The sequence below is a fragment of the Mesoplodon mirus genome (assembly GCF_964341445.2).
Source record: "Mesoplodon mirus genome assembly, chromosome: 3".
Lineage (NCBI taxonomy): Eukaryota > Metazoa > Chordata > Mammalia > Artiodactyla > Ziphiidae > Mesoplodon > Mesoplodon mirus.
In genome coordinates, this window is record NC_138978.1 from 40,845,318 (window position 1) to 40,870,239 (window position 24,922).

The 24,922-nt window shown below is 39.8% G+C and overlaps 1 protein-coding gene and 1 pseudogene across 4 annotated transcripts in view; both read right to left on the reverse strand.

Moving 5' to 3' along the window:
* Nucleotides 1–24,922, reverse strand: part of TESK2 (testis associated actin remodelling kinase 2) — a 135,223-nt gene that overhangs the window by 60,775 nt on the left and 49,526 nt on the right. For all 3 annotated transcript variants that reach the window (XM_082613345.1, XM_082613344.1, XM_082613346.1), the window contains exon 3: nucleotides 9,165–9,286. In XM_082613345.1, coding sequence (XP_082469471.1) covers nucleotides 9,165–9,286 — 122 coding nt within the window. The remainder of the gene's footprint in view (nucleotides 1–9,164; nucleotides 9,287–24,922) is intronic.
* LOC309800541 (large ribosomal subunit protein uL30-like) lies at nucleotides 4,505–5,243 on the reverse strand (annotated as a pseudogene). Its single transcript has one exon. The product of its transcript is annotated as a large ribosomal subunit protein uL30-like (transcript).

Below are 24,922 nucleotides of genomic sequence, written 5' to 3' on the forward strand. Positions count from 1 at the left end.
ATGGGTAACTGGAAAGAGTGCTCTCTTAATAGCTGAGATTGGGAAAATACCCTGCCGTATCCTCATAGCATTAGCGGATATTAATCTGTTTCCTAGATGTTCAGTTTGCTTCCTCAGGAGACTGTCTGGGAGACAGCCCTCTACTTCTCTTCTATGCACCATGATATTACCCAGCACAGGGCTGGACTGAGTAGCTCCAAACAAATATTTGGTTATTTGAAAGCATATTCTTCATTTTAACAAAATGGCAATCATATTGTTGCAAATGGATTCTGAAGGTGAGCTAAAACAATTCTGAAAAAAATTGGTAGATAGGAAAATAAATTCAGAATGTGGCCTAAAGAAAAGTAAGCATGAGAATGTGAACAAGGAGTCTAAAAGAAATATTAAATTTCTCATGGCATGAAGAATAACAAAGAGGTATGAGAACAAATCTTGGTACAGGTCCTCAAAAAGGCCATTGGGGAGTGGAAGTGAGCAAGGCATGGTATTGGGTTACAGATCTTGAGCATAAGACTTCCTGGCATAAACAACCTTATTCACAAGAGGCCCAAACTATCAGTCCCTGCACTCAACAAAGCACTTCATTGTTCTTTTTTTTTAACTGATAAATTAGAGCAACTGATGATAAAACAACCAATCTTAACTGTATCCATGTACTAAAAAAAATACATACACACAAACAAAATATACACACCTACTTGCCTCTATTGACTCGTCAGGCCCACTCCTTTCCTTCCAGCTAGAAATCTTAGAAGGGAGAAAGATAAAAGGAAAAGAGGAAGTAGGGAGGTTGGGGTCAAGAAAAAGAGAGAAATAAAACTGCAAAAATTCAGCTCACTCACTCCTGCTGGGCACAAAACAGCTGTGCCAGCAGAGGACCAAGCCATGCCCAGAGGATTAGATGCCCCCCATCTGGCAGGTCATACAGATACCCTTTTTTCCCAAGTAGGCCTTCAAAATCACTAATGCAGCAATTTTCAACATTTTCTTTGTTTTTAAGTGGAAACCTTTTCTTCAAAATTCTTATATGGAAGTTCAATATAAAACAGATACAAAGTGAAGCTACTCTGGCTGGATGAAGCAAAAATGGAAACCGAAAGCCTCATCTGCTCAGCAGCCTCCCTCCTGGGGTCAAGCCCCTGAGGAGGCATATCTGTGAAAATCCTAGGGTTCCAAGGGATGGATTCATCCCAATTTAAATCTCATAGTCTCAGTATGAGAGAAAACTTTGGTTCATACTTCTGCCTCAACTTTTGCACCTATAAAAACTAACTAACCTATACTAACAGCTTGAAAATAGACTAAGAGCCATACTAACAAATAGTAACAAAAAATTTGAATCATAAAAAATATAAAGTATTAATAAGTTTCTAAGACAACTTGAAAAGCATTTAGGAAATAAAAATTCTAAGAATTTTGAGACTGGAACATAGTTATGCGTAGTTTGATATTTAAGGCATCCTAGGGAAGTATAAAAAATGCTTCTACTGCTATAGTACTCCTCTGGTAACAAAAGCCAAGAGGACTCTGCTTGCTCTAGGCCCCTGGGAGGATAATTTCCTTTTGTTGTATTCAAAATATACAATGAAAGTAAAGACACAAAAACATGAAAGATATAAACAACTAGAACTTCTTTAAAAAGGTAATCCATGTCCATGCTTTTAACTGCACTATATTTGAGACAGATGGCTTATGCAGAACAAAAAAAGTCACCATCAGAGTGCAAACCCACCATGGTTAACAATAATCATAATAATTTTCATGCTTACTGTGGACTGTAACAGATCCATAGGCTTTATGTACATTATCTCATTTGTTGGTTTATTGTGAAGATCAAGATAGAATTAACACTACCTTTTACTTATTAGAAAACTTAGAGCTGACAGCAAAGAATATGATTTTTTGTATAAAAGGGAAAGGTGTGTCTTAGAGATAGGCTAAGAAAGTAGATCAAGGTGACATCAGAATAGGAATGGTATTCATCACACCACCACGTTTCTAGGCTGAAACACATACAGATTTAGTGAAACAAGAGCAAAGATGTACATGGACTGTAGGCCAGGATGTCCAATATAGTAGCCACTAAGCTTCATGGGATAATTTAAATTTAGTCCGTTGTTTGTACTAGCCACATTTCAATGCTCATTAGCCACATGTGGCTATTGGACAGCACAGATAAAGAACATTTCCATCATTTCAGAAAGTTCTATTCTATTCAACAGCATTACTCTAGCAGAAAACCCTTGAATGTATTAAAAACAGCTGCAGGGACCTCCCTGGTGGTCCACGGGTAAGACTCTGCGCTCCCAATGCAGGGGGCCCGAGTTCGATCCCTGATCAGGGAACTAGATCCCTCATGCATGCTGCCAAAAAAAAAAAAAAAAAAAACAGACCACGCATGCTGCAATGAAGATCCTGAGTGCTGCAACTAAGATCCAGGGCAGCCAAAATAAATAAATGAATAAATTTTTTTTAAAATGACAAAAAACAGCAGCAGACCCTCAACAAATACTTGGTGAGTGAATGAATGATAAAAGACAGATGGGATGCAATGAGACATTTAAAAAACTAGCGAGAGAAAAGAAACTAATAATAATAGCTAACATTTACTGGGCACTTAACACAAGCCAGGTGCTTTATATGGACTAAATTAATCCTCAATAACAACTCTATGAGGGATTTACTGTAAGTTACCTCATTATAGATGGGAAAACTAAGGATCTCAGAGGTTAAGTAACTTTCCCAAGACCCACAATTTGAATCCAGGCAGCTTGATCTAGAATCTAGAGCCTCTGTTTTTAATCATTATACTATACTATTCTACTTCTTATATAACAATTATATATTTTCCTTTTTAAAAAAATTTTTTGACATGGACCATTTTTAAAGTCTTTATTGAATTTGTTAAATATTGCTTCTGTTTCATATTTTGGTTTTTTGGCCACGAGGCATGTGGGATCTTACCTCCCCGACCAGGGATCGAACCTGCACCCCCTGCATTGGAAGGCAAAGTCTTAACCACTGGATCACAAGGGAAGTCCCTATAACAACTATATTTTTAAATTTTGCTGTCATGGAATAAAATTTGTTTAAAGTCAATCTTCCCATGCAATCACCAGTCAAGTTCATAGTGAAGAGAATAAAAAAAAAGAAGTGGTGAATAAAAAAGATTGGCAGGAAATACACCAAATGTTAACACTAGTTTGATCCCTAGATGCTACGATTAAGGAAAATTTTTATTTTCCTGTTTTTGCTAATTCTATTTTCTAAATGTTCCATAATGATGATGTATCCCTTCTGCAATAATAATAAAACAATAAAAATACTACTTTTTAAACAAGATGAAAATATAATCAGCTTAAGAATTCCTAAGCAGGGACTTCCCTGGTGGCGCAGTGGTTAAGAATCCACCTGCCAATGCAGGGAACACGGGTTTGAACCCTGGTCCAGGAAGATCCCACATGCCACAGAGCAACTAAGCCCATGCACCACAACTACTGAGCCTACACTCTAGAACCCGCAAGCCACAACTACTGAGCCCACGTGCCACAACTACTGAAGCCCACATGCCTAGAGCCCGTGCTCCACAACAAGAGAAGCCACCACAATGAGAAGCCTGTGCACCAAAACGAAGAGTAGCCCCTTCTCACCACAACTAGAGAAAGCCTGTGCGCAGAAATGAAGACCCAATGCAGCCAAAAATAAGTAAATACATTTATTTTAAAAAAAAATCCTAAGCAGAACATCAAATCAGGACTCAACCATCTCACTCTCAAACACTGTAGATGCCCCCTAACTGATCTCTTGGCCACCAGTCTCCCCAACACTAAACCATTCCACATTTGCCACCAGTTACCCTCTGTCATCTAGTCCCTGCTCAGAATCCAATATACAAAGCATAAAATAAAATATTCTTGGCTTTATGCAAAACATTTCTGAATAGTCTGGCCCAATGCTACCTTTCCATGTTTATCTACCAGTACTATCCCATCAAATCTTCTAGGAGAGGCATGATAGAAAGAGTTCTTCTAGAAGCATGGTAGAAAGAGCCCAGGGCTTCCCTGGTGGCGCAGTGGTTGAGAGTCCGCCTGCCGATGCAGGAGACGAGGGTTCGTGCCCCGATCTGGGAAGATCCCGCATGCCGTGGAGCGGCTGGGCCCGTGAGCCATGGCCGCTGAGCCTGCGCGTCCGGAGCCTGTGCTCCGCAACGGGAGAGCCACAGCGGTGAGAGGCCCGCGTACCGTGAAAAAAAAAAAAGAGCCCAGACCTCAGAGTCACAGACCTCAGCCAACACATAATCTCTTGGCCTCAGTTTCTTCAATGGAGAATAGTTGTGAAGATTAAATCTTTTAATAGGTAAAGCATGCAGCATACGACAAAGACTTCAAGAAATGGTGGTTTTCTCATTGTTATTATTAGTCAAAAAAAAATTTTTTTTCAATCTGAAAGCAGTCACTGTTAATTAACTGACCAGATCACAAAAATAATCATAATAGGTATCTTAGTTCATCCTTCTAACAAGCTGTTGATCTGGTCCTCCCTGTTGCCAGCAACTCCACCTTCTACAAAACGGGTGGTCTTTTTCTTCATTCCACCTCACGAAGAAGATAATTTGAAGGGTCACAGGAAGTTGTTTGCTTCTTTGAAGCATTTTCCAACAGTATAGGTCTCATAAATCAGATCCTCCATGTAGATAATGCCATATTTACCAAGAGATCAGGCAATCAGTGTATTATCTGTCAGGGCAATTTGCTTCTTGTTGATTTTTCCATAACCACACCTGAATTCATTTATTGAGTTCAGGTTCGGTTACCCCCAATAAATATATGGTTCCACAGTCCTCAGCATGTTAAATGGAGCCTTGTTGATCTTAACAAAGGTGCCATTGAAGACTTGGCAAAGGTAAGGAGCTGTAACGTCTTTCAGAACTTTGGGCTCACACCACTGATACCTCTGATCCTGATGACAGATGCCAATTTGGGTTCCACAGGTGCATAGAAGTTGCCAGCTTTTCTTACCATCCTAGCCATTAGAATCTCAGTTCTGTACATCTGCCTATATTCTTTGTGACAGCACTTAGCTTCTTCATAGACAAGCTTCATCCTTGCCTTTTGAAGCATCTTTTGGGCAAACTTCTTTCCCAGGCACTTGGTCTTCAGCTCTGCAAAATTCCTTTACTTTTTCTTAAGGGTTTCTGGCACAGCAGGAACATTATTTTTCTCCTCATCCGCACCCTCCATAGCCAAATGGGTTTTTAATTCACTGACTCCTCAAAAAGCTTTGCGCTTTTACCTCTGTGCTTTATTTATTATTATTATTTTGCTCCTTTCTGAGTTCCTTCCCTATCTTCTAAAATCCTATTAAAATTCAAGTTCCAGGGACTTCCTTGGTGGTCCAGTGCTAAAGAATCTGACTTGGGACTTCCCTGGTCATGCAGTGGTTAAGAATCTGCCTGCCAATGCAGGGGAAATAGGTTCGAGCCCTGGTGTGGGAAGATCCCACATGCTGCGGAGCAACTAAGCCCATGCACCACAACTACTGAGCCTGTGCTCTAGAGCCCGTGAGCCACAACTATTGAGCCCGCGTGCCACAACTACTGAAGCCCGTGCGCCTAGAGCCCATGCTCTGCAACAAGATAAGCCACCGCAATGAGAAGCTGGCACACCGCAACGAAGAGTAGCCCCCGCTCGCCGCAACTACAGAAAGCCCGTACGCAGCAACGAAGACCCAATGCAGCCAAAAAAATAAAATAAGTGTTCTCCTTAAACTGAAACTAAATCCTAGTCTTTAAAACAAACAACAAAAAAGAATCCGCCTTACAATGCAGGGGATGTGGGTTCGATCCCTGGTCAGGGAACTAAGATACCACATGCCACGGGGCAACTAAGCCCGTGCGCCACAACTACTGTGCTTGCGTGCCTCAACTAGAGAGCCTGCGTGCCACAAACTACAGAACCCACGTGCCCTGGAACCCGCGCACCACAACGACAGAGCCCACGTGTCCTGGAGCCTGTGCGCCACAAGTAGAGAGAAGCCCATGAGCTGCAAGGAAGATCCCACGTGCTGCAACTAAGACCCGATGCAGCCAAAAATAAAATAAAATAATAAATCTTCAAAAATAATTCAAGTTCCAGGTTGAGTCAACCTCCTCCAAGAAAGCTTTGCTGACTCTGCCAAGCTAATATGATCTCCGACTCCTCTGAACTTCTATATCACTTAAGAGTTTGCCCAAGCGGTAGCGTCCTGGCTGATTTTATTAGTTCTCTTTTCATGTATGTAAGTCCTAGATCTCCAATTAGAGTGCAAATTCCTTGCTAGCAGACATTCCATTTTATGTATACCTTTTTGATGTCTGACATCACCAGGCATATACTAGATGCTCAAAAAATTGTTAATCTGATTTGTGGGTAGGGAAAAAAGTCATAATAAAATTACTGGGACTTCCCCGGTGGCACAGTGGTTAAGAATCTGCCTGCCAATGCAGGCGACACGGGTTCGATCCCTGCTCTGGGAAGATCCCACATGCCACGGAGCAACTAAGCCCGTGCGCCACAACTACTGAGCCTGCACTCTAGAGCACGTGAACCACAACTACTGAGCCCGCGCACCACAACTACTGAAGCTCACGTGCCTAGAGCCCATGCTCCGCAACAAGAGAAGCCACTGCAATGAGAAGCCTGTGCACCGAAACAGAGTAGCCCCAGCTCACCACAACTATAGAAAGCCCGTGCACAGCAATGAGGACCCAACACAGCCAAAAATAAATAAAATAAATAATTTTATTTTTAAAATAAATAAATAAATAAAATTACTGGCTGAACGTTTTTGTAGTGGACTAGGAAGCCAATAATTCTATACAAAGGTATAAAGTTTCAAGTAAGCAGTATAATCTAATTCCATAATTTTCTATCACTGACCACACATGTAAGTCATACTTAAGTTATGTGATTTCTCTTTAGTCCAATATAAATATTAGCCTTAAACAACCCTAAGTAAATTGCACTTTTAACTTTTCCAACTCTCTTACACATATGCCCTACTTTAATATATATTGACTTAAATTTTCTTATTTGATTTCATTTAGGAATATACTCACCTCACTAAAAAGTCAAGATACGGGGCTTCCCTGGTGGCGCAGTGGTTGAAAGTCCGCCTGCCGATGCAGGGGACATGGGTTTGTGCCCCGGTCCGGGAGGATCCCACATGCCGCGGAGCGGCTGGGCCCGTGGGCCATGGCCGCTGAGCCTGCGCGTCCGGAGCCTGTGCTCCGCGGCGGGAGAGGCCACGACAGTGAGAGGCCCGCGTACCGCCAAAAAAAAAAAAAAAAAAAAAGTCAAGATAGGGACTTCCCTGGTGGCGCAATGGTTAAGAATCCTCCTGCCAATGCAGGGGACACAGGTTAGAGCCGGGGTCTGGGAAGATCCCCCATGCCACGGAGCAACAAAGCCCTTGCGCCACAACTACTGAGCCTGCGCTCTAGAGCCTGCATGCCTAGAGCCCGTGCTGTGCAACAAGAGAAGCCACCGCCATGAGAAGCCCGCGCACCTCAACGAAGAGTAGCCCCCACTCGCCGCAACTAGAGAAAGCCCGTGCACGGCAAAGAAGACCCAATGCAGCCAAAAATAAATAAATAAATTTATTTTTTAAAAAAAGGTCATGAGGAACCTGGGGTAAGACAGGAATAAAGACACAGACCTACTAGAGAATGGACTTGAGGATATGGGGGGGGGGAAGGGTAAGCTGTGACAAAGCAAGAGAGAGGCATGGACATATATACACTACCAAACGTAAAATAGCTAGTGGGAAGCAGCTGCACAGCACAGGGAGATCAGCTCGGTGCTTTGTGACCACTTAGAGGGGTGGGATAGGGAGGGTGGGAGGGAGGGAGACGCAAGAGGGAAGAGATATGGGAACATATGTATATGTATAACTGATTCACTTTGTTATAAAGCAGAAACTAACACACCATTGTAAAGCAATTATACTCCAATAAAGATGTTGAAAAAAAAAAAGTCAAGATAGAGTGAGAAAGATTCATATACAGTAACCCCTTGGTATCTGCAGGGCATTGGTTCTAGGACCACCCCACCCCCTACCCTGCGAGGATACCAAAATCCACAGATGCCCAAGTTCCTTATATAAAAAGGCATAGTATTCACATATAACTACACACATGCATATACTCCCATATACTTTAAATCATCTCTAGATTACTTACAATACCTAATACAATGTAAATGTTATATAAATAGTTGTAAATACAATGTAAATGCTATGTAAACAGTTGCTAGGCAAAGCAAATTCAAGTATTGCTTTCTGGAACTTTCTGGAATTTTTTTCCCAGATATTTTCAGGCTGTGATTGGTTGAATCTGTGGATGCAGAACCTGCCGATATGGAGAGCTGATTGTACTGATTACTATAAAGTAATGATTATATAACCTTATTATACATACGAATAATTCTCCTTTAAAAAGGTAAACTATATCTCCTCAAGTGAGTGCTAACAGTTAAGAGTAGATAGCCTGGGGGCATAATTTTATTTTTATTTTCACTGATTTAATTATGATTCTTCCTAAACCAATTTAAGAAAATTAAATAACCACTAAAATCATCTCTCTTGGGAAAATTACCAATTCAGCAATAGGTAGCAACTGTTCTAATGAGCTGCTACTAAGAGTAAAGCAATTTGAGAGACATAAGGAAGTTGCCTTAATTTTTAAAAATATTTTATTTACTTATTTGTTTGTTTATCTGGCTGCGCTGGGTCTTAGTTGCGGCACGCGGGATCTTTTAGTTGCGGCGTGAGGTATCTTTTAGTCGTGGCATGCGGGATTTTTAGCTGTGGCATGCGAATTGTTAGTTGTGGCATGTGGGATCTAGTTCCCTGACCAGGGATCAAACCCGGGTCCCCTGCATTAGGAGTGCGGAGTCTTAGCCACTGGACCACCAGGGAAGTCCCAAGTTGCCCTGTTAAATGCAGTTAATTACCAGAAAATTAAGTCTCAGTAGGTAGAAAAAGACCTAGAGCACAGCTAAATCCCAGCAAGACAGATTTAGCATGAAATCTTGAATCCCTCTTTTCAGCTTTTAATACTATTCTAGCCTCCAATAACGTTTCAGCTTTCTCGCTGATCCCCAGAAGGAAGGAAAAGCCATTACCTAAGGATGTTGGGATGGGAGAGTCTATTCATGAGCTGCACTTCTTTCAGCATGTTTGCGCGGTTACTGCTCAACGTGTTCATCTTAAGAGCCATCACCTGGCCAGAAGCTCGGTGGCGCACCTAGAAAACAAAAGGGGACAAAAAAAGAGGCTCAAGGGCGGCACCTATATATGAGGTCAAAGCCTCCAAGTGTAGAACATACCAAGATGTTTTACTGCCAATTTAGATAAAATAGACATGGTAAGGGATGTTTTTCTATAAACTCTGATTACGTTACGGTCTCACTTCCATTAACAAAGATTTATTCCATCGAAGACCAAGATTGTTTCACATTAAGCTGGCTAGAAACACACTGTTAATAATACCTCAAGAAATGATGTCTTTAAAAAAAAAAAAAAAAACCTTAGGAAAAAATGGGGAAAATTTATTAGGCTGGTTTCTTAAGGCCAACATTGCTGAGTCTTACTTAGCAAACTGAAAGGAAAAGTCTCTTTTGTGGAATTTTAATTGTGCACAGAAAAGATTCATGCATAAGCCTTATATAACACATAATGAACTATAAAACTGTCTTTATAGGACACTAAACCCACATCCTCAAAATCTCCCCCAAGCACCAAAAAATGTATATCTATAAGAAAAAAACATATTGCATGTTAAATATAGAAAGAAGGCAGTGAATCCTTTGGAGCTAATACTGTAGTAACCCAACACAAAGTACCTTATAATTATTTACACACACTCAAGTCAGATATAAAAACATGAGCCACACCACTCACACTATTACCCATATGCACAGAGCAAAGTCGACTTCTAAAACATTCATTCTCTGTAGATTCAATCTATTTTACATGTAAAAATATTATTTTATAATTTCAATGCACACTCAACAGGTTTAAAAAGAAACACAATACTTGTAAGAAAATTAACTATGTTTTCAGCCTCTAAATGTGGTGTCAGTAGTAGCAAAATGAGACTATCAGAGAAAATATTTTGCCTTACCCAAAAAAAGCTCAATTATTCACTTAGATATGTGTTTCCTACTGAGAAATTATGAATGAGGCAGTAGAAAAGTTATGAAGTACCAAGGACCTCATTACTTTCTGGTTAAAAAAAAAATCATTTCAGGGTTTCTCTGGTGGAGCAGTGATTAAGAATCCACCTGCCATTGCAGGGGACACGGGTTCGAGCCCTGGTCCAGGAAGATCCCACATGCCTCAGAGCAACTAAGCCCATATGCCACAACTACTGAGCCTGCGCTCTAGAGCCCGCGAGCCACAACTACTGAGCCCACGTGTCACAACTACTGAAGCCCACGTGCCTAGAGCTCGTGCTCCACAACAAGAGAAGCCACCGCAATGAGAAGCCTGCGCATGGCAACAAAGAGTAGCCCCCGCTTGCCGCAACTAGAGAAAGCCTGTGCACAACAACGAAGACCCAACTCAGCCAAAAATAAAATAAAATAAAAAAAGAATGATTAAAAAAAATTCACTTCAGATCATGCACAACAGGGACTTGCTATGCAAAAATATCATCATCCTATGGACTTTCAGAGTATTGTTTCAGTATATTATTTCCAGTTGACTAAGTGGAAATTCCAGTAGAAATCATGACAATCTACTTAATTCTTCAGTCTCCAGAAATTCTTTGACATGACAATAGCCCCAGAAGTTTAGTATTAATATAGAACAGACATCACAGCTTATCTTAAAATTCAAAGAAACAATGCTTCAGAGTAGCCAGACACAAGAAGGGGAAGGAAGCAGCAAAACACTCAGAGCCACAGGAACCCTGAACAGAAGAACTGAGGCAGAACACTGGCTGTCTCTCCCCTCTTCTAGATCACTTAGTGAGATTTGGAACCCAACTCTCTTCCTAGTGCATCAATGATTCTGTTGTCATGTACCTCGTGATTGATGAAAGAGAAGTGGCTTTCCTTTTCAGATCCTGCATGGATAAGTTAAAAGAGACATTTATATACAAAGAACACACTGACAGTATTTTTCCAACTCTATTTACAGAAAACATCTGTGTGGTAATAAGGGCTCTCCATTCTGAAACTCACTCCTCTTTTTTTTTTTTTTCATCATCTGAAGACTATCACTGAGATTTTTTTTTTTAAGTCTGCTTTTAAGAAAGTTTAATATTGGGACTTCCCTGGTGGCACAGTGGATAAGACTCCATGCTCCCAATGCAGGGGCCCTGGGTTCGATCCCTGGTCAGGGAACTACATCCCAAATGCATGCTGCAACTAAGAGTTCACCTGCCACAACTAAGGATCCCATGTGCTGCAGCTAAGGAGCCGGTGAGCTGCAACTAAGGAGCCCTGGAGCCTCAACTAAGGAGCCCACCTGACGCAACTAAGACCCGGTGCAACCAAATAAATAAATAAATATATAAATAAAAGAAAGTTTAATATTAAAATAATGTGTGAAATTTAGGGATAAAAATCTGTTTCAGGGCTTCCCTGGTGGCGCAGTGGTTGAGAGTCTGCCTGCTGATGCAGGGGACACGGGTTCGTGCCCCGGTCTGGGAAGATCCCACATGCCGCGGAGCGGTTGGGACCGTGAGCCATGGCCGCTGAGCCTGCGCGTCCGGAGCCTGTGCTCTGCAACGGGAGAGGCCACAGCGGTGAGAGGCCCGCGTACTGCAAAAAAAAAAAATCTGTTTCAAACTAATCATAAAAAACCTTACTTCTGGGCTTCTCTGGTGGTGCAGTGGTTGAGTCTGCCTGCCAATGCAGGAAACACGGGTTCGAGCCCTGGTCTGGGAAGATCCCACATGCTGCGGAGCCACTAGGTCCGTGAGCCACAACTACTGAGCCTGCGCGTCTGAAGCCTGTGCTCTGCAACAAGAGAGGCCACGACAGTGAGAGGCCCACGCACTGCGATGAAGAGTGAGTGGACCCCGCTCGCCGCAACTAGAGAAGGCCCTCGCACAGAAACGAAGACCCAACACAGCCAAAAATAAATAAATAAATAAATAAATAAACCCAAAACACCTTACTTCCTTAAACAAGTGATGAACATGTCCATAACATTGTAGTTGTCTTTCATTTGCATAAAATATTTTTCTTCTTTCTTCTTAGCCCCTCAAATTCTACCTATCTTTGAAGGCCACACTCAAATATCCCCTTCCTCTCTGAAGTCTTCCTTGACTCTCTCTAGGAATTATTTGTGGTATCCCTCTTTATACTGCCTCAGAACAACATTCGGAACACCAGTATACCACTCATCACATAGTTCTGTACATAAATACCTCCTCGCTAGGTTATAAAGCATCTTGAGACCAGGCTCTATGTTGTATTTGTCTTTGTTTTGCAGTGCATAAAGGCCTGGCACATCATAAGGGTGCAGTGAAAACAACAGCAACAACAGTTAGTTAAATGATACTTCTAATGTACTTTCTAAGGCCAGTGAAACATTTATTTATCCAGGTAATTTCTTTGGGGGGTGGTGCTTTTCTTTGTTTTTCTTTTTTTGGGGGCAGAGATTTGGGGGGAGGATGCAAACAGAAAAGTAGTAGTATAAGATTTGGCTTAAATTTTCTGGAGTTTACCATCTAGAAAGGGACAAACAATAAGCTATATGACTAGTCAGATAAGAAAGAGAATAAAGAATCAAATACATCATGAGAGGTATTTATATGAATGTTGATGCACTTAGGGAAAAACTTCATGGGACTTCAGTGACATCTCCAAGAATTAATAGATTTGGATAGATTTTTTAAAGTACAGAACAGACTACAGGTGATAAAGAAAAAAGTACCATCAAATTTAGAGGTTCACAGAATATACGGAACCTGCCTAAATGCAGGAGGATCTTCATTCCAAGTTGTCAAAACCAGGAAAATTAATTAGCCCTCAAATCTACTTAGATTTTCAGATTAAAGGGAAGGCCTATTTCTGCCTAAGTTTGTCCTCTACACATAGATCATTGTTACTACTACTAAGAGGATTCCCAAGAGATTGATATCTTTAAATATCTTTAATTTTTTTTTAATATATAGAATTGCCATATGATCCAGCAATTCTACTTCGGGGTATATACCCAAAATAATTGAAAACAGGTCTTGAAAAAATATTTGTACACCCAAGTTCATAGCAGCATTATTTACAATAGCCAAAAGGCAAAAGCAATCCATCCATCGACAGATGAACAGATAAACAAAATGTGGTATATACCATAATGGAATATTATTCAGCCTTAAAAAGGAAGAAGATTCTGACACATGCTGCAACACGGATGAACCTTGAATATATTATGCTACGTGAAGTAAGCCAGTCACAAAATGACAGATACTGTATGATTCCACTTATATGAGGTTCCTAGGGTAGTCAAACTCATACAGAAAGAATGTAGAGTGGTGGTTGCTAAGGGTTGTGGGGAGGGGAGGAATTTGGAGTGGTTTAATTGGTACAGAATTTCAGCTTTGCAAGATGAAAAGAGTTCTGGAGAGTGTAGCACAAAGACGTGAACTGAACTATACACTTAAAAATGGTTAAGATGGTAAATTTTATGTTATATATACTTTATCACAATTATAAATAAAAGAAGGAAGGTAAAAAAAAAGAAGGAAGGTAAGGAAGAAAAGAAAGAAGAGATGGAGAGAAAAGAGGAGATGTGAGGAGCGAAGAGGAAGGGAGAGGATCACCAAGGTAAGGAAATTACTACCTCTCCTTGACTTTTAAACTCATCTGATGCTACCACAGGATCTTCAAATCCACTTTCTAAAGAAGAGCATAGCAGAGTGGTGAAGTACTCGAGCTTTGGAGATGAGCAGACCGAATCCAAGTTTTAACACTTAAACGATTAGAGTGACTTCTCATTGAAGTCTTCTGTTGTAAAATGAAGAGAATAATAGTCTCTGTCTCACATGGAGGATAAAATGATGTTGTTATGTTAGATAAACAAAATAATGTGTATAAAATACTTAACACAGTGCTTGGCACACAGTAAACATTCAAATAAATAGGTGTTGTTTTTAATAAAAACAAGAAACTGTATGTTCATAAGAATTTAACATATCAGATGAGTTTGAGATGATATAGAAAATGTACACTTGTAATTTTAAGTAAAAATAGCAATATTCAAATCTGCATATGCCCCTGAGATTGTTTATTTATTACAAAGGGGAAAAGGTACCTTTACAATGGAGAGGTCTGGCGGCTAGCACTTAACCAAGGGATCTTATTTAGCATTACCGAAAGTAAGACATGCAACATTATCAAAAGTAAGACATGCAACATTATCAGCCTTCTGATACAATGTATTATACTTGCCAAAGTGTTTAACTCAAATCTAATTATAAGAAAAAAATTAGACATATTCAGAATATCTAAAAGACAACTGGATGGTACTCTTCAAACAAAGTGTGGGGGAATATTCCAGATTAAAAGAGATTAACAGTCATAACCACTGAAATGAAATGCATGAAACCTTGATTAGATTCTGGATCAAAAAATGCTATAAAAGACTTTTTGGAGGCAAACAGGAAAAAAATTTTTTAATGGAATTATTTTTTATTTTTATTTTTTTAAATTTTTTTGCTGTGCCCTGAGGCTTGTGGGACCTTAGCTTCCCAGCCAGGGATTGAACCCAGGCCCCGACAGTAAAAGTGCTGAGTCCTAACCACTGGACCACCAGGGAATTCCCAGGGAAATTTTTAATAGGGACTGCATATTAAATTATTTTACTGAATTAAGGTTAACTATCTAATGTATAAATAGTGATACTATGGCTTTGTAGGAGAATATATTCTTGGAAGATACATACTAAAGTATTTAAGTGTCATGATGTCTGCAATTTGCTTTCAAGTGGTTTGCCAGAAAAAATACAGAGAGATAAAGCAATGTAACAAAATATTAATAATTGGTGATTCTAGTTGGAGGGACTTACAGAGGTTTATTGCATTAGTCTTTCAATTTTCTACAGATTTTTAAAGTTTCCATGGGACTTCCCTGGTGGCGCAGTGGTTAAGAATCTGCCTGCCAATGCAGGGGACAGGGGTTCAAGCCCTGGTCCGGGAAGATCCCACATGCCGTGGGGCAACTAAGTCTGTGGCAACAAAGCCACAACTGCTGAGTCCGAGTGCCACAACTACTGAAGCCCGTGTGCCTAGAGCCTGTGCTCCACAACAAAAAGCCAATGCAATGAGAAGCCCGCACACCATATACCCTGAGAGAACCATAATTCAAAGAGTCATGTACCACAATATTCACTGTAGCTCTATTTACAATAGCCAGGACATGGAAGCAACCTAAGTGTCCACAACAGATAAATGGATAAAGAAGATGTGGCACATATATACAATGGAAATTACTCAGTCATGTATTTGCAGTGAGGTGGATGAACCTAGAGTGAAGGTCCATACATACAGAGTGAAGTAAGTCAGAAAGAAAAACAAATACCATATGCTAACACATATATATGGAATCTAAAAAAAACAATGGTTCTGAAGAACCTAGGGGCAGGAAGGAATAAAGACACAGACGTAGAGAATGGACTTGAGGACATGGGGAGGAGGAAGGGTAAGCTGGGACGAAGTGAGAGAGTGGCATGGACATATATACACTACCAAATGTAAAATAGATAGCTAGTGGGAAGCTGCCACATAGCACAGGGAGATCAGTTCGGTGCTTTGTGTCCACCTAGAGGGGTGGGATAGGGAGGGTGGGAGGGAGACCCAAGAGGGAGGAGATATGGGTATATATGTATAGGTACAGCTGATTCACTTTGTTATACAGCAGAAACTAACACACCATTGTAAAGCAATTATACTCCAATAAAGATATTAAAAAGAAAAAAGAAAAAAGCAGCAGCCCGAGCACCACAACAAAGAGTAGCCCCTGCTCGCCTCAACTAGAGAAAGCCCGCGGGCAGCAACAAAGACCCAATGCAGCCAAAAATAAATAAATAAATAAAACCAGTGTTGAAGATGACTTCAAGGTCTACAAACAAGGGAACAAACCACAAACTAAAGGTCAGTCAAGTGTGTGCATGCAGCCTGTAAGTAACTGGAAGTAACTGATAATCTTTCATTAGACTTTTCAGCCACATTCAAATAATAGCAAATACTATCATCTTCTATATACAAGGCTCTGTGCTAGATGTTGAGAAGGCTCTTACAGATCAACATGAGACATCAGTTTGTCAGATATTCCAGCAATCTTTGTCCCCAAATTGCAAAGTTATCTTGTTGCTCTCCAGCTTAAAATTCTTCAATAGCTCACCACTACCTGGGGAATAAAGTCCAAACTCCTTAACAAAACTAAATCCATCTTCTGCTCCCTGTATATTCCCACTATCTTCTCCCCTTACCTTTAGTTATTACATACTAATATTTGTAATTCTTTCCAAAGGTATCACCCTCTCCACACTTACTTGCCTTGACACATGCTATTCTCAATGCCTTGATGTAATCCTCAACCCCCTGAGCCCTAACCCAATCTCCCTTCCAAATTCCCTTCAATTATTCAAGATATAAGAAACATCACTTTCCCTGGGAAAATCTTACTTTATTTCAAGAGAAGTTGGATGGCTCCACTCTGTTTTCTTAGTACTCTGTTCTTATTTATCTCTGTTACAGCACTTCCATATTGTATGCTGTTAGTCTACCTATCTATTTATCTCCAATATACCTAAGGGCAGTTCCAATTCAAGGTGGCAACTAGAAAGATCCTGAACTTACCTCCTCCCTGAGACACAGAATCTACAACTGCATACGGAACAATTTCCTATATGCCTAAGAGCAAAGACTGCCTTATTCATTTCTTTATCCCCAGAATAGTTATTCAGCTCCCCCCCTCCCCAAAACACACATTCTGACAAGCAGGACTTCTTCTCATATGGACAAATCTAGATTTTTGTCAAAAATTGTTAAAAGGTAAGCAGGGGGCTTCCCTGGTGGCGCAGTGGTTGAGAGTCCGCCTGCCGATGCAGGGGACACGGGTTCGTGCCCCGGTCTGGGAGGATCCCACATGCCGCGGAACGGCTGGGCCCGTGAGCCATGGCCGCTGGGCCTGCGCGTCCGGAGCCTGTGCTCCGCAGGGGGAGAGGCCACAGCAGTGAGAGGCCCGCCTACCGCAAAAAAAAAAAAAAAAAAAAAAAAAAAAAAAAAAAAAGGTAAGCAGGAAAGAAAAGTATGGCAATTACTACCTAACTATCAACAGACACTGGTAGACTCTAGAATAGAAAAAGCAGATTACAGGTTATATACAATCCTATGTCCATTAGCTACTACTCTATCCATTTTTATTCCATTCAAGTAAGCATATTAACATGCAAATGAGAGTGACAGTAAATATAGGGGTGCCTCTAATTCAACTCTAATTTATATTTTTAAAATTAAATTATTTGCATATGTTGATACTTTAACCATTTTAAATAACAAATCACATGCAATAACTTCATCCTTTAGCAGTGTGGTATGAAACCAAACTGAGAATCTCTTACCTGGCAAAGTGCCTAGTATTTAGTAGTTGACTGCTCAAAAAATGTCTGCTGAATTTAAATGGATAACTTGAGTCGGGATGGTTATTTTCTAGAGGGGGAGAAAAGCATAAACCTCTGACCAGCTCAGAGAAGTAATAAGGGGAGAATTAAATAACAAAAAAAAGGACAACAAGGTAAGAACTGTAACAAAGTAATTAATCATTAAATTAACTATTAGATGAGTGGCTTAGGACTTAGAGCCAAGAAGTCACAGTGAGTGTATAATAAGTATACAGTAAGCTGGTATAGCAACATTAGTATTAGGCAAATAAAGTTTAAAGCAGTAGTTTTCAAAGGAGGCTGTAACGTCTCACTTCAGAGGTGTCTTTGAAGTTTTCAGGTGAAGTGTTTTGGTTATAACAATGATTGGGGGCAGGGAGTGTTGCAGGCCTGAGATGCTAGACATCCTGTAGGTATGGGATAATACCGCACAAGGAAGCATTGTTCCATGTCCAGTATGAAATGCAAATGTCTTACCAGACACTCATGTAAATAAAGAACATATTTATTATTACCTAAGCTTGGATTCTAACTGCATTTTACATAAAAACAAAGTCATCTTGCATAGTTTTAAAATATACTGAACTTCCTAGGAATGTAACTACCTGTAGATTGAGGAAAATTGCTTTTTTGTTTTGTTAAAAATATCATTAAGAATTGGTCAACATTTCAGAAGACCAGACCACCAATGGCAATGCTGCTTCTGAATCCCAATGTAACACATCTGTATCAGAATCCATTTGTAGTTTTTATATTCATGGTGATTTATTTAGCCTTTATTTTTAAAAATCAAATATATAAATAAAAAGTGGGGAGTCCTGGTGGTCCAGTGGTTAGGACTTGGCGCTTTCACTGCCAGGGGCCCAGGTTCGATCCCTGGTCAGGGAACTAAGATTGCACATGTCACACGGCCAACACAAAAATACAACATGGACAAATAAGAAGTGTGTTTTTGTTTTGCCCACAAATAAAGTTATCAATGTGACTACTCTGACAACTTTTTTTCCTGATGGAACATTCCGGTTAAATGAACATTTAGAAAGAAACACTATGATAAAGTTGGCAAAGATATATTATACCTCCCTGTTTTCTCTCCTTAATCAGTCTGTAGTTTGTCCTGGCAAGCTATTCCTATTTCAGCTGAAGCTACCTCTTTCCCTTATCACATACAAATAAGTCTAGCCTGTTATTACACTTTTATTCCAATATTCACTGGCATCTCTGCTCTTTAATTTTTCCCCTTGCATGGAGTGGCTTCTGTCCTCTCTTAAAACTAAACCTGTCGTGTTTAGGAAGGTAAAAGCATCTAACCACTTTACTATGTCTTCTAGCATAGTCAGGCCCCAAAATGTGTATATTGAAATCATTTTTACTAATTTAATTTTCTTTTACTTTTCGTTTATCATACAGTTAGGGTATCATGTCAATGTTATATAATTATAAAGCAATACTACCAAAGTTACCTATCGATTTCATTTCAGGGTAGTTAAGAGTTATGTTTTAAAAAATTGCTATTATAGCTAAATTTATAGCACTTGCTACATACTAGGTTCTGCTGTGTAACTGCTTTAGAGGTATTAACTCAGTTAATTCTCAAAATAATTGTGAGATATGTATTATTAATATTTCCCATTTTACAGCTATGGAAACGGAGGCAAGGGGAGATTAAATGACTTTTTCAAGATGAGAGACCTAGTAAATGGCAGAGACAGAATTTGAACCAAGATAATGCAAAGAACATTCGGCCTGACAGGGTTGAAAACAAGTGGGCTAAGGAAAAAAGCACTGCGTGCACACTACATAGTAATTATTTTGTCAAGAAATAATAATCATGATCTTGTATGTATCTAACAACATACCCTTATAATATACCAAACAAAAACTGACAAAATAAAAGGCAAAGTTGACAAATCCAGAATCTTCATGGGATATTTTAACATACCTCTCAGAAACTGAAAGCTTAAGCAGACAAGAAATGAGTATGGATATGGTATATTTTAATAACAAAACTGACATGCTTGATCTAATCTTGTCCCACAAAGGTAAATTTTGTTGATTTTTTCAAGTGTACATGAAACAATTTACCAAAATGCATGGATACTACATCATAATGGTTGAATCACATTCTCAGACCACTATGAAATAAAATTAAAAGTCAAAAATAAAGAGATAATTAAAAATAAGCATAGTGGGCAATACTAATTGTTTACCCAACATCTATTTTCCCCTTTTCTTGACTGACATAACTCCAATTAGGTGGCACTGTGCTTAATTAAAACGTTCAATCTGGCTATCTTCCTTGCAGCTAGGGTGGCCAGATGATATAAGCCTAGTAAGGAGATGTAAGTGGGAATTGATTGGTGGGGGATTCTGGGAATGCTAATGTTTTCCTGATGAAATTGTCCTTTTTATAGCCTGAAGCAAAGGTGTGGTGCTTGCATCAAGAGCAGCTATCTTGTAACCAAAAGGACAAAAGCCGCACACTGAAGAGACAACTAGAGGAAGCCTGGATTGTTGATGACTTCCTCAAGCAGTTGTAAAGCATAGGAATTTCTCAAGATTTCCTGAAAAAAATTAATATATTATTTGAAAAAGCCACTGTGTTCAGGTTTCTGTAGCATACTGCCAAAGACAATCCTAACTTATCTGTAAGAGGTTAAAAATAAATAATTTAGAGTTCAACTAAAGATTCTAGGGAAAAAAAAGTATAATAAAGATAAAAACAAAAAATTAATGAAATAGAAAATGAAGAAACAATAAAGAGGTTCAACAAAACAAAAGTTGATTTGGGGGAGAAAAAAACTAATAAAATAAACATATCTACAGAAATTTTTCATTTTCGGGTCTCTGCCTACTTCTCTAGACTCATCACAGGCTTGCCATTTCTTTCCATGCACCCACCAGACTTGAATCAAACCTAATTTTTCACTCACCATTCTGAAAATATTCCATGCTCTTATTCCTCTGTGCCTCTGCAAATGCTTTTCTTCATGCTTGAAATGCACTTTCCCTGCTGTCTATCTGACAAGCTCTTTCTTCTCCTTCAAGAAAACTTAAGGGTGAACTCTGGGAAGCACTCTCTGACCTCTTCAAACAAGGTTTGTACTGGTGCCCCTTATTAAACCCCTTAGCACCCTATGCATACTTTCACACACTCAGCAACTATCTATTAAGCAATTTGAGGCTCTTGCTAAAGGCTCTGTTTCAGCAAATACTATATTTTAAATACATTTCCTGTCTTCCACCCTAAGCAAAGAGCTCTTTTAGGGCGGGATTTTATTTATTTCTCTATCCCTAGCTCTAGCTCAATGTCCTACACCTAATGAGCATTAACTAAATACTTGCTGAGTAAATGAATGAATGATTAAGATAGCAAGTAACTGCAATGTTTATTACATGCTAGAACAGAAGCATCAGCAGAGTGCTATGAGGTCTCAAAGGGGAAGCAACCAACCCTCTCACTTGCCTCACTGCAAAAATAATACACTCTAACATCAGCTTTTTATAATATCTCTCACATGCCTTACATATATCATCTACAGAAATACATCTATGCACTGAGCGAATCCAAGCTGTACATACAACTTGTGTGCTTTCAGTTTTTGTTTTTCCAGCTGGATTTTCAATTAAGGTAAAGGATCTTGGGAGATACTTTTGTATAGCAATATGCACAAAGTAAAATTTTCTACCTGATAAATTATCCCTTGATGTCACCTAGTGCTGAGCTCACCCCACAGACACATCTGCAAAATTCCTTACTAATTAGCAGCCCAACTTTCCACATCAGCTCTGGAGGAAATAGTAAATGTACTGAATATGGCCAAAAGCTACAATCACACACTACTGTGTGTAAACCCTAAGAACACATGTGATACAAATAATCTCCTTTAAAACATATCATTTCACCCCAAAAAACTGAACCTCCCCATGACAGCTCCATCTCTGAAACCCCCTGTACCTCAAAGAGGTTGCAAAACCAGATAAATGCAACATGGAAAACAACAGGAAATTTAGCAAGAAGCAGTTTTGACAGACAATAAGGATATGCAATAAAGACCACTTCCAAGGTGCAGAGCCCTAAGAAGCCTTGGACTGCTATCATCCTCTTTCTCCCAGGCTTTTCAATGCTAAACTCCTTTTTTTTTTTTTTTTTTTTTTGCGTTACACGGGCCTCTCACTGTTGTGGCCTCTCCCGTTGCGGAGCCGGATGCGCAGGCTCAGTGGCCATGGCGCACGGACCCAGCCGCTCCGCGGCATGTGGGATCCTCCCAGACCGGGGCACGAACCCGCGTCCCCTGCATCGGCAGGCGGACTCTCAACCACTGCGCCACCAGGGAAGCCCTAAACTCCTTTTTAAAAGGTGGTGGGAGACGGGAAGGAAGTTCTTTCCTCTCTATTCTCTCTTTTGTAAATCTCCGTAATATGGTGTCAGCCCCTTGGAATTTATGTTTGGTAGATTTGGTAGCTTCCCTGATCTTTAGGAACCTGTCTCTAACTGCTGCTTGTCTCTTTTTTCTCCACATCCTCCCCAAGTAAAGGGACCTGTGAAGATTCAGTCTTTGCTGCTCTAGTCTTCTCTGTCCATACTCTTTTCCTTAACTGTTTCTGACATTGAAAACATTCTCTGATGATTAAAAATGTGCTCAATTCCTATAAAACACTGCATTCATGCCAGAGTAATATTGTACAATTAAGGGTTTTCTCTACATTCATTACCCTTTAATTCCATTCTTTATATTGAAGGTTACATTAATTCTCTAACTACATGGGGTAGTTTAATTCTGAAACGGCTGGTTTGATAGATGAACAGATAAACAGACACACACCAACACACACACACACAAATCTTGCTCATGGAAGTTTTGGAGTTGAGGGTGATTCACATCACTCCCAGAACTCACTACTTTGTTCCCCAAATGGCCTTGGTATAAACTGACATCTCAGTCAGAGCAAAAACTCTGAAAACTGGTAACATCAGAAATACCTAATAGGCTTTCACCTAACCTTCATCTTCAGGTAGAACATGTACTGCCTCACATCATCCTCACTGTCCAATTCTTAGTCACCTTACAAAAGCTGCCTTATACACCTCTAAGACTATAGAGCTTAACTCTTTTCTGATACAGTAATTATTAAAACATACAGGCACTGCATCTTACTAGAAGAGTCACATGCAGTACTGATGAAAACACTGTTTACAGTGAGGTCTCAGAAAGGCGTATAGAGAAGCACAAACACAACCATGAAATAAAATATAAACAATCTGGGAGTTCCGTGGTAGCTTAGTGGATAGGATTCCGGACTTTCTCTGCTGTGGCATGGGTTCAATTGCTGGTCGGGGAACTGAGATCCCACAAGCCATGTGGCATGGCCAAAAAAAGGGATAAAATATAGACAATCTGAGAAAAATCCTTAAGTACTTGTAGATTCAGATTGCAACATTTAAAAGAGAAGATTCACTCTCATACAAATTTCACAAGTTATAGTTTGAGAGGATAAAAAATTATAGTCACTTAGGGCACTGAGACCAGAGCAGCAACACTAGCAATATTGAGATCCAGTATCTTACTTTTCAGACAAAGCAGACAAGGCTACCAGAGAACACAAAACCTTTACATTCCCAAGCACAAAAATAAAACACCCCAGAACAAAATAACATTCACATACTAAAATGTTTCCTTTACTTTCCATATACAACTGTTCACCCTACAGATTTAAAGTTTGCATGACAAACTCCATGTGCACTAAATAATAAATGTACAACCATGAATGTGAAAAAATCTGTTTTTCAGTACCAAGCAGACAGCAGATATCTGGCTCTTCTTGTTTATAAGTTTACTAATCTTATGGCTTAGCATTTCTAGATACAGTGCTGTCAATTTCAGAAAATATACCAAGGAGAGAAAGTGGGAACCTAAGCCTTTGTCTTATCTTTTTTTTTTTTAATTTATTTATTTTTTAATTTTTGGCTGCGTTGGGTCTTTGTTGCTGCCCACAGGCTTTTCTCTAGTTGCCGCAAGCGGGGGCTACTCTTCGTTGTGGTGCGTGGGCTTCTCAGTGGGTGGCTTCTCTTGTTGCAGAGCACAGGCTCTAGGCGCGTGGGCTTCAGTAGTTGTGGCTCTCAGGCTCAGTAGTTGTGTCTCACAGGCTTAGCTGCTCTGCAGCATGTGGGATCTTCCCAGACCAGGGCTCGAACCCATGTCCCCTGCATTGGTAGGCAGATTCTTAACCACTGCACCACCAGGGAAGCCCTGTCTTATCTTTTATACCTCGTTATATATTGTACTTGCCACATGAATTTAATCAGGTTGAACTCTATAAGAAACTCTTATTATATATACTATCATAGTACAGAAACATATCATAAATACATAAAAGTTAATAAATAATCTATTTCTTATACACCAAATCAAAATTAGATACAATAGTCCATTCATCAATTAGGTAGATAGGAATTCAAATCCTAGTTGTTCCATTTACTTGTTGTAATATATTTGGCAAGATGCTAAATTTTTTTTTTTTTTTTTTTTGCGGAAAGCAGGCCTCTCACTGTTGTGGCCTCTCCCATTGCGGAGCACAGGCTCCGGACGTGCAGGCTCAGCGGCAATGGCTCACGGGCCCAGCCGCTCCGCGGCATGTGGGATCCTCCCGGACTGGGGCACGAACCCGTGTCCCCTGCATCGGCAGGCGGACTCTCAACCACTGCACCACCAGGGAAGCCCAAGATGCTAAATATTTTTAACCTCAGTTTCCTCATTTATATAATGGAAGTCTAACTACTTATAGGATTGTTGCAGTCATTTTAAAAGATAATGTGTATGAGTTCTTAACACAGTACTTATCACAAAGAACTCGACAGATCTTAACTATATATAATAGAAATAGTAACTAGCCCTTATATAGGGTGTATTATGTGCTAGACATTATTCTAAGTACTTCATATATACTAGTTCATTATATCTTCTCAACAACACCACTATTATTATCTCCATTTTGCAAATGAGGAAACCAAGGCACAAAAGTCAAGTAACTTGCCCAAGATCAGAAAGTTTATAAGTGGTAGAGCCAAGATTCAAACCAAGGCAGTCTAGCTCCAGTCTCTCAGCTACTTTGCCTCTTAATGTATTCTTATAATGTATATATATTCTTTTTTTCTCATGCAACTAATATTTAGTGAGTGCCCTCTATGTGGCAGTCTGCGCTAAACATACAGACATGAAAAACATAGGGAGTTTTGATCTAACAGAGAAAGGCAAACATGTAAACA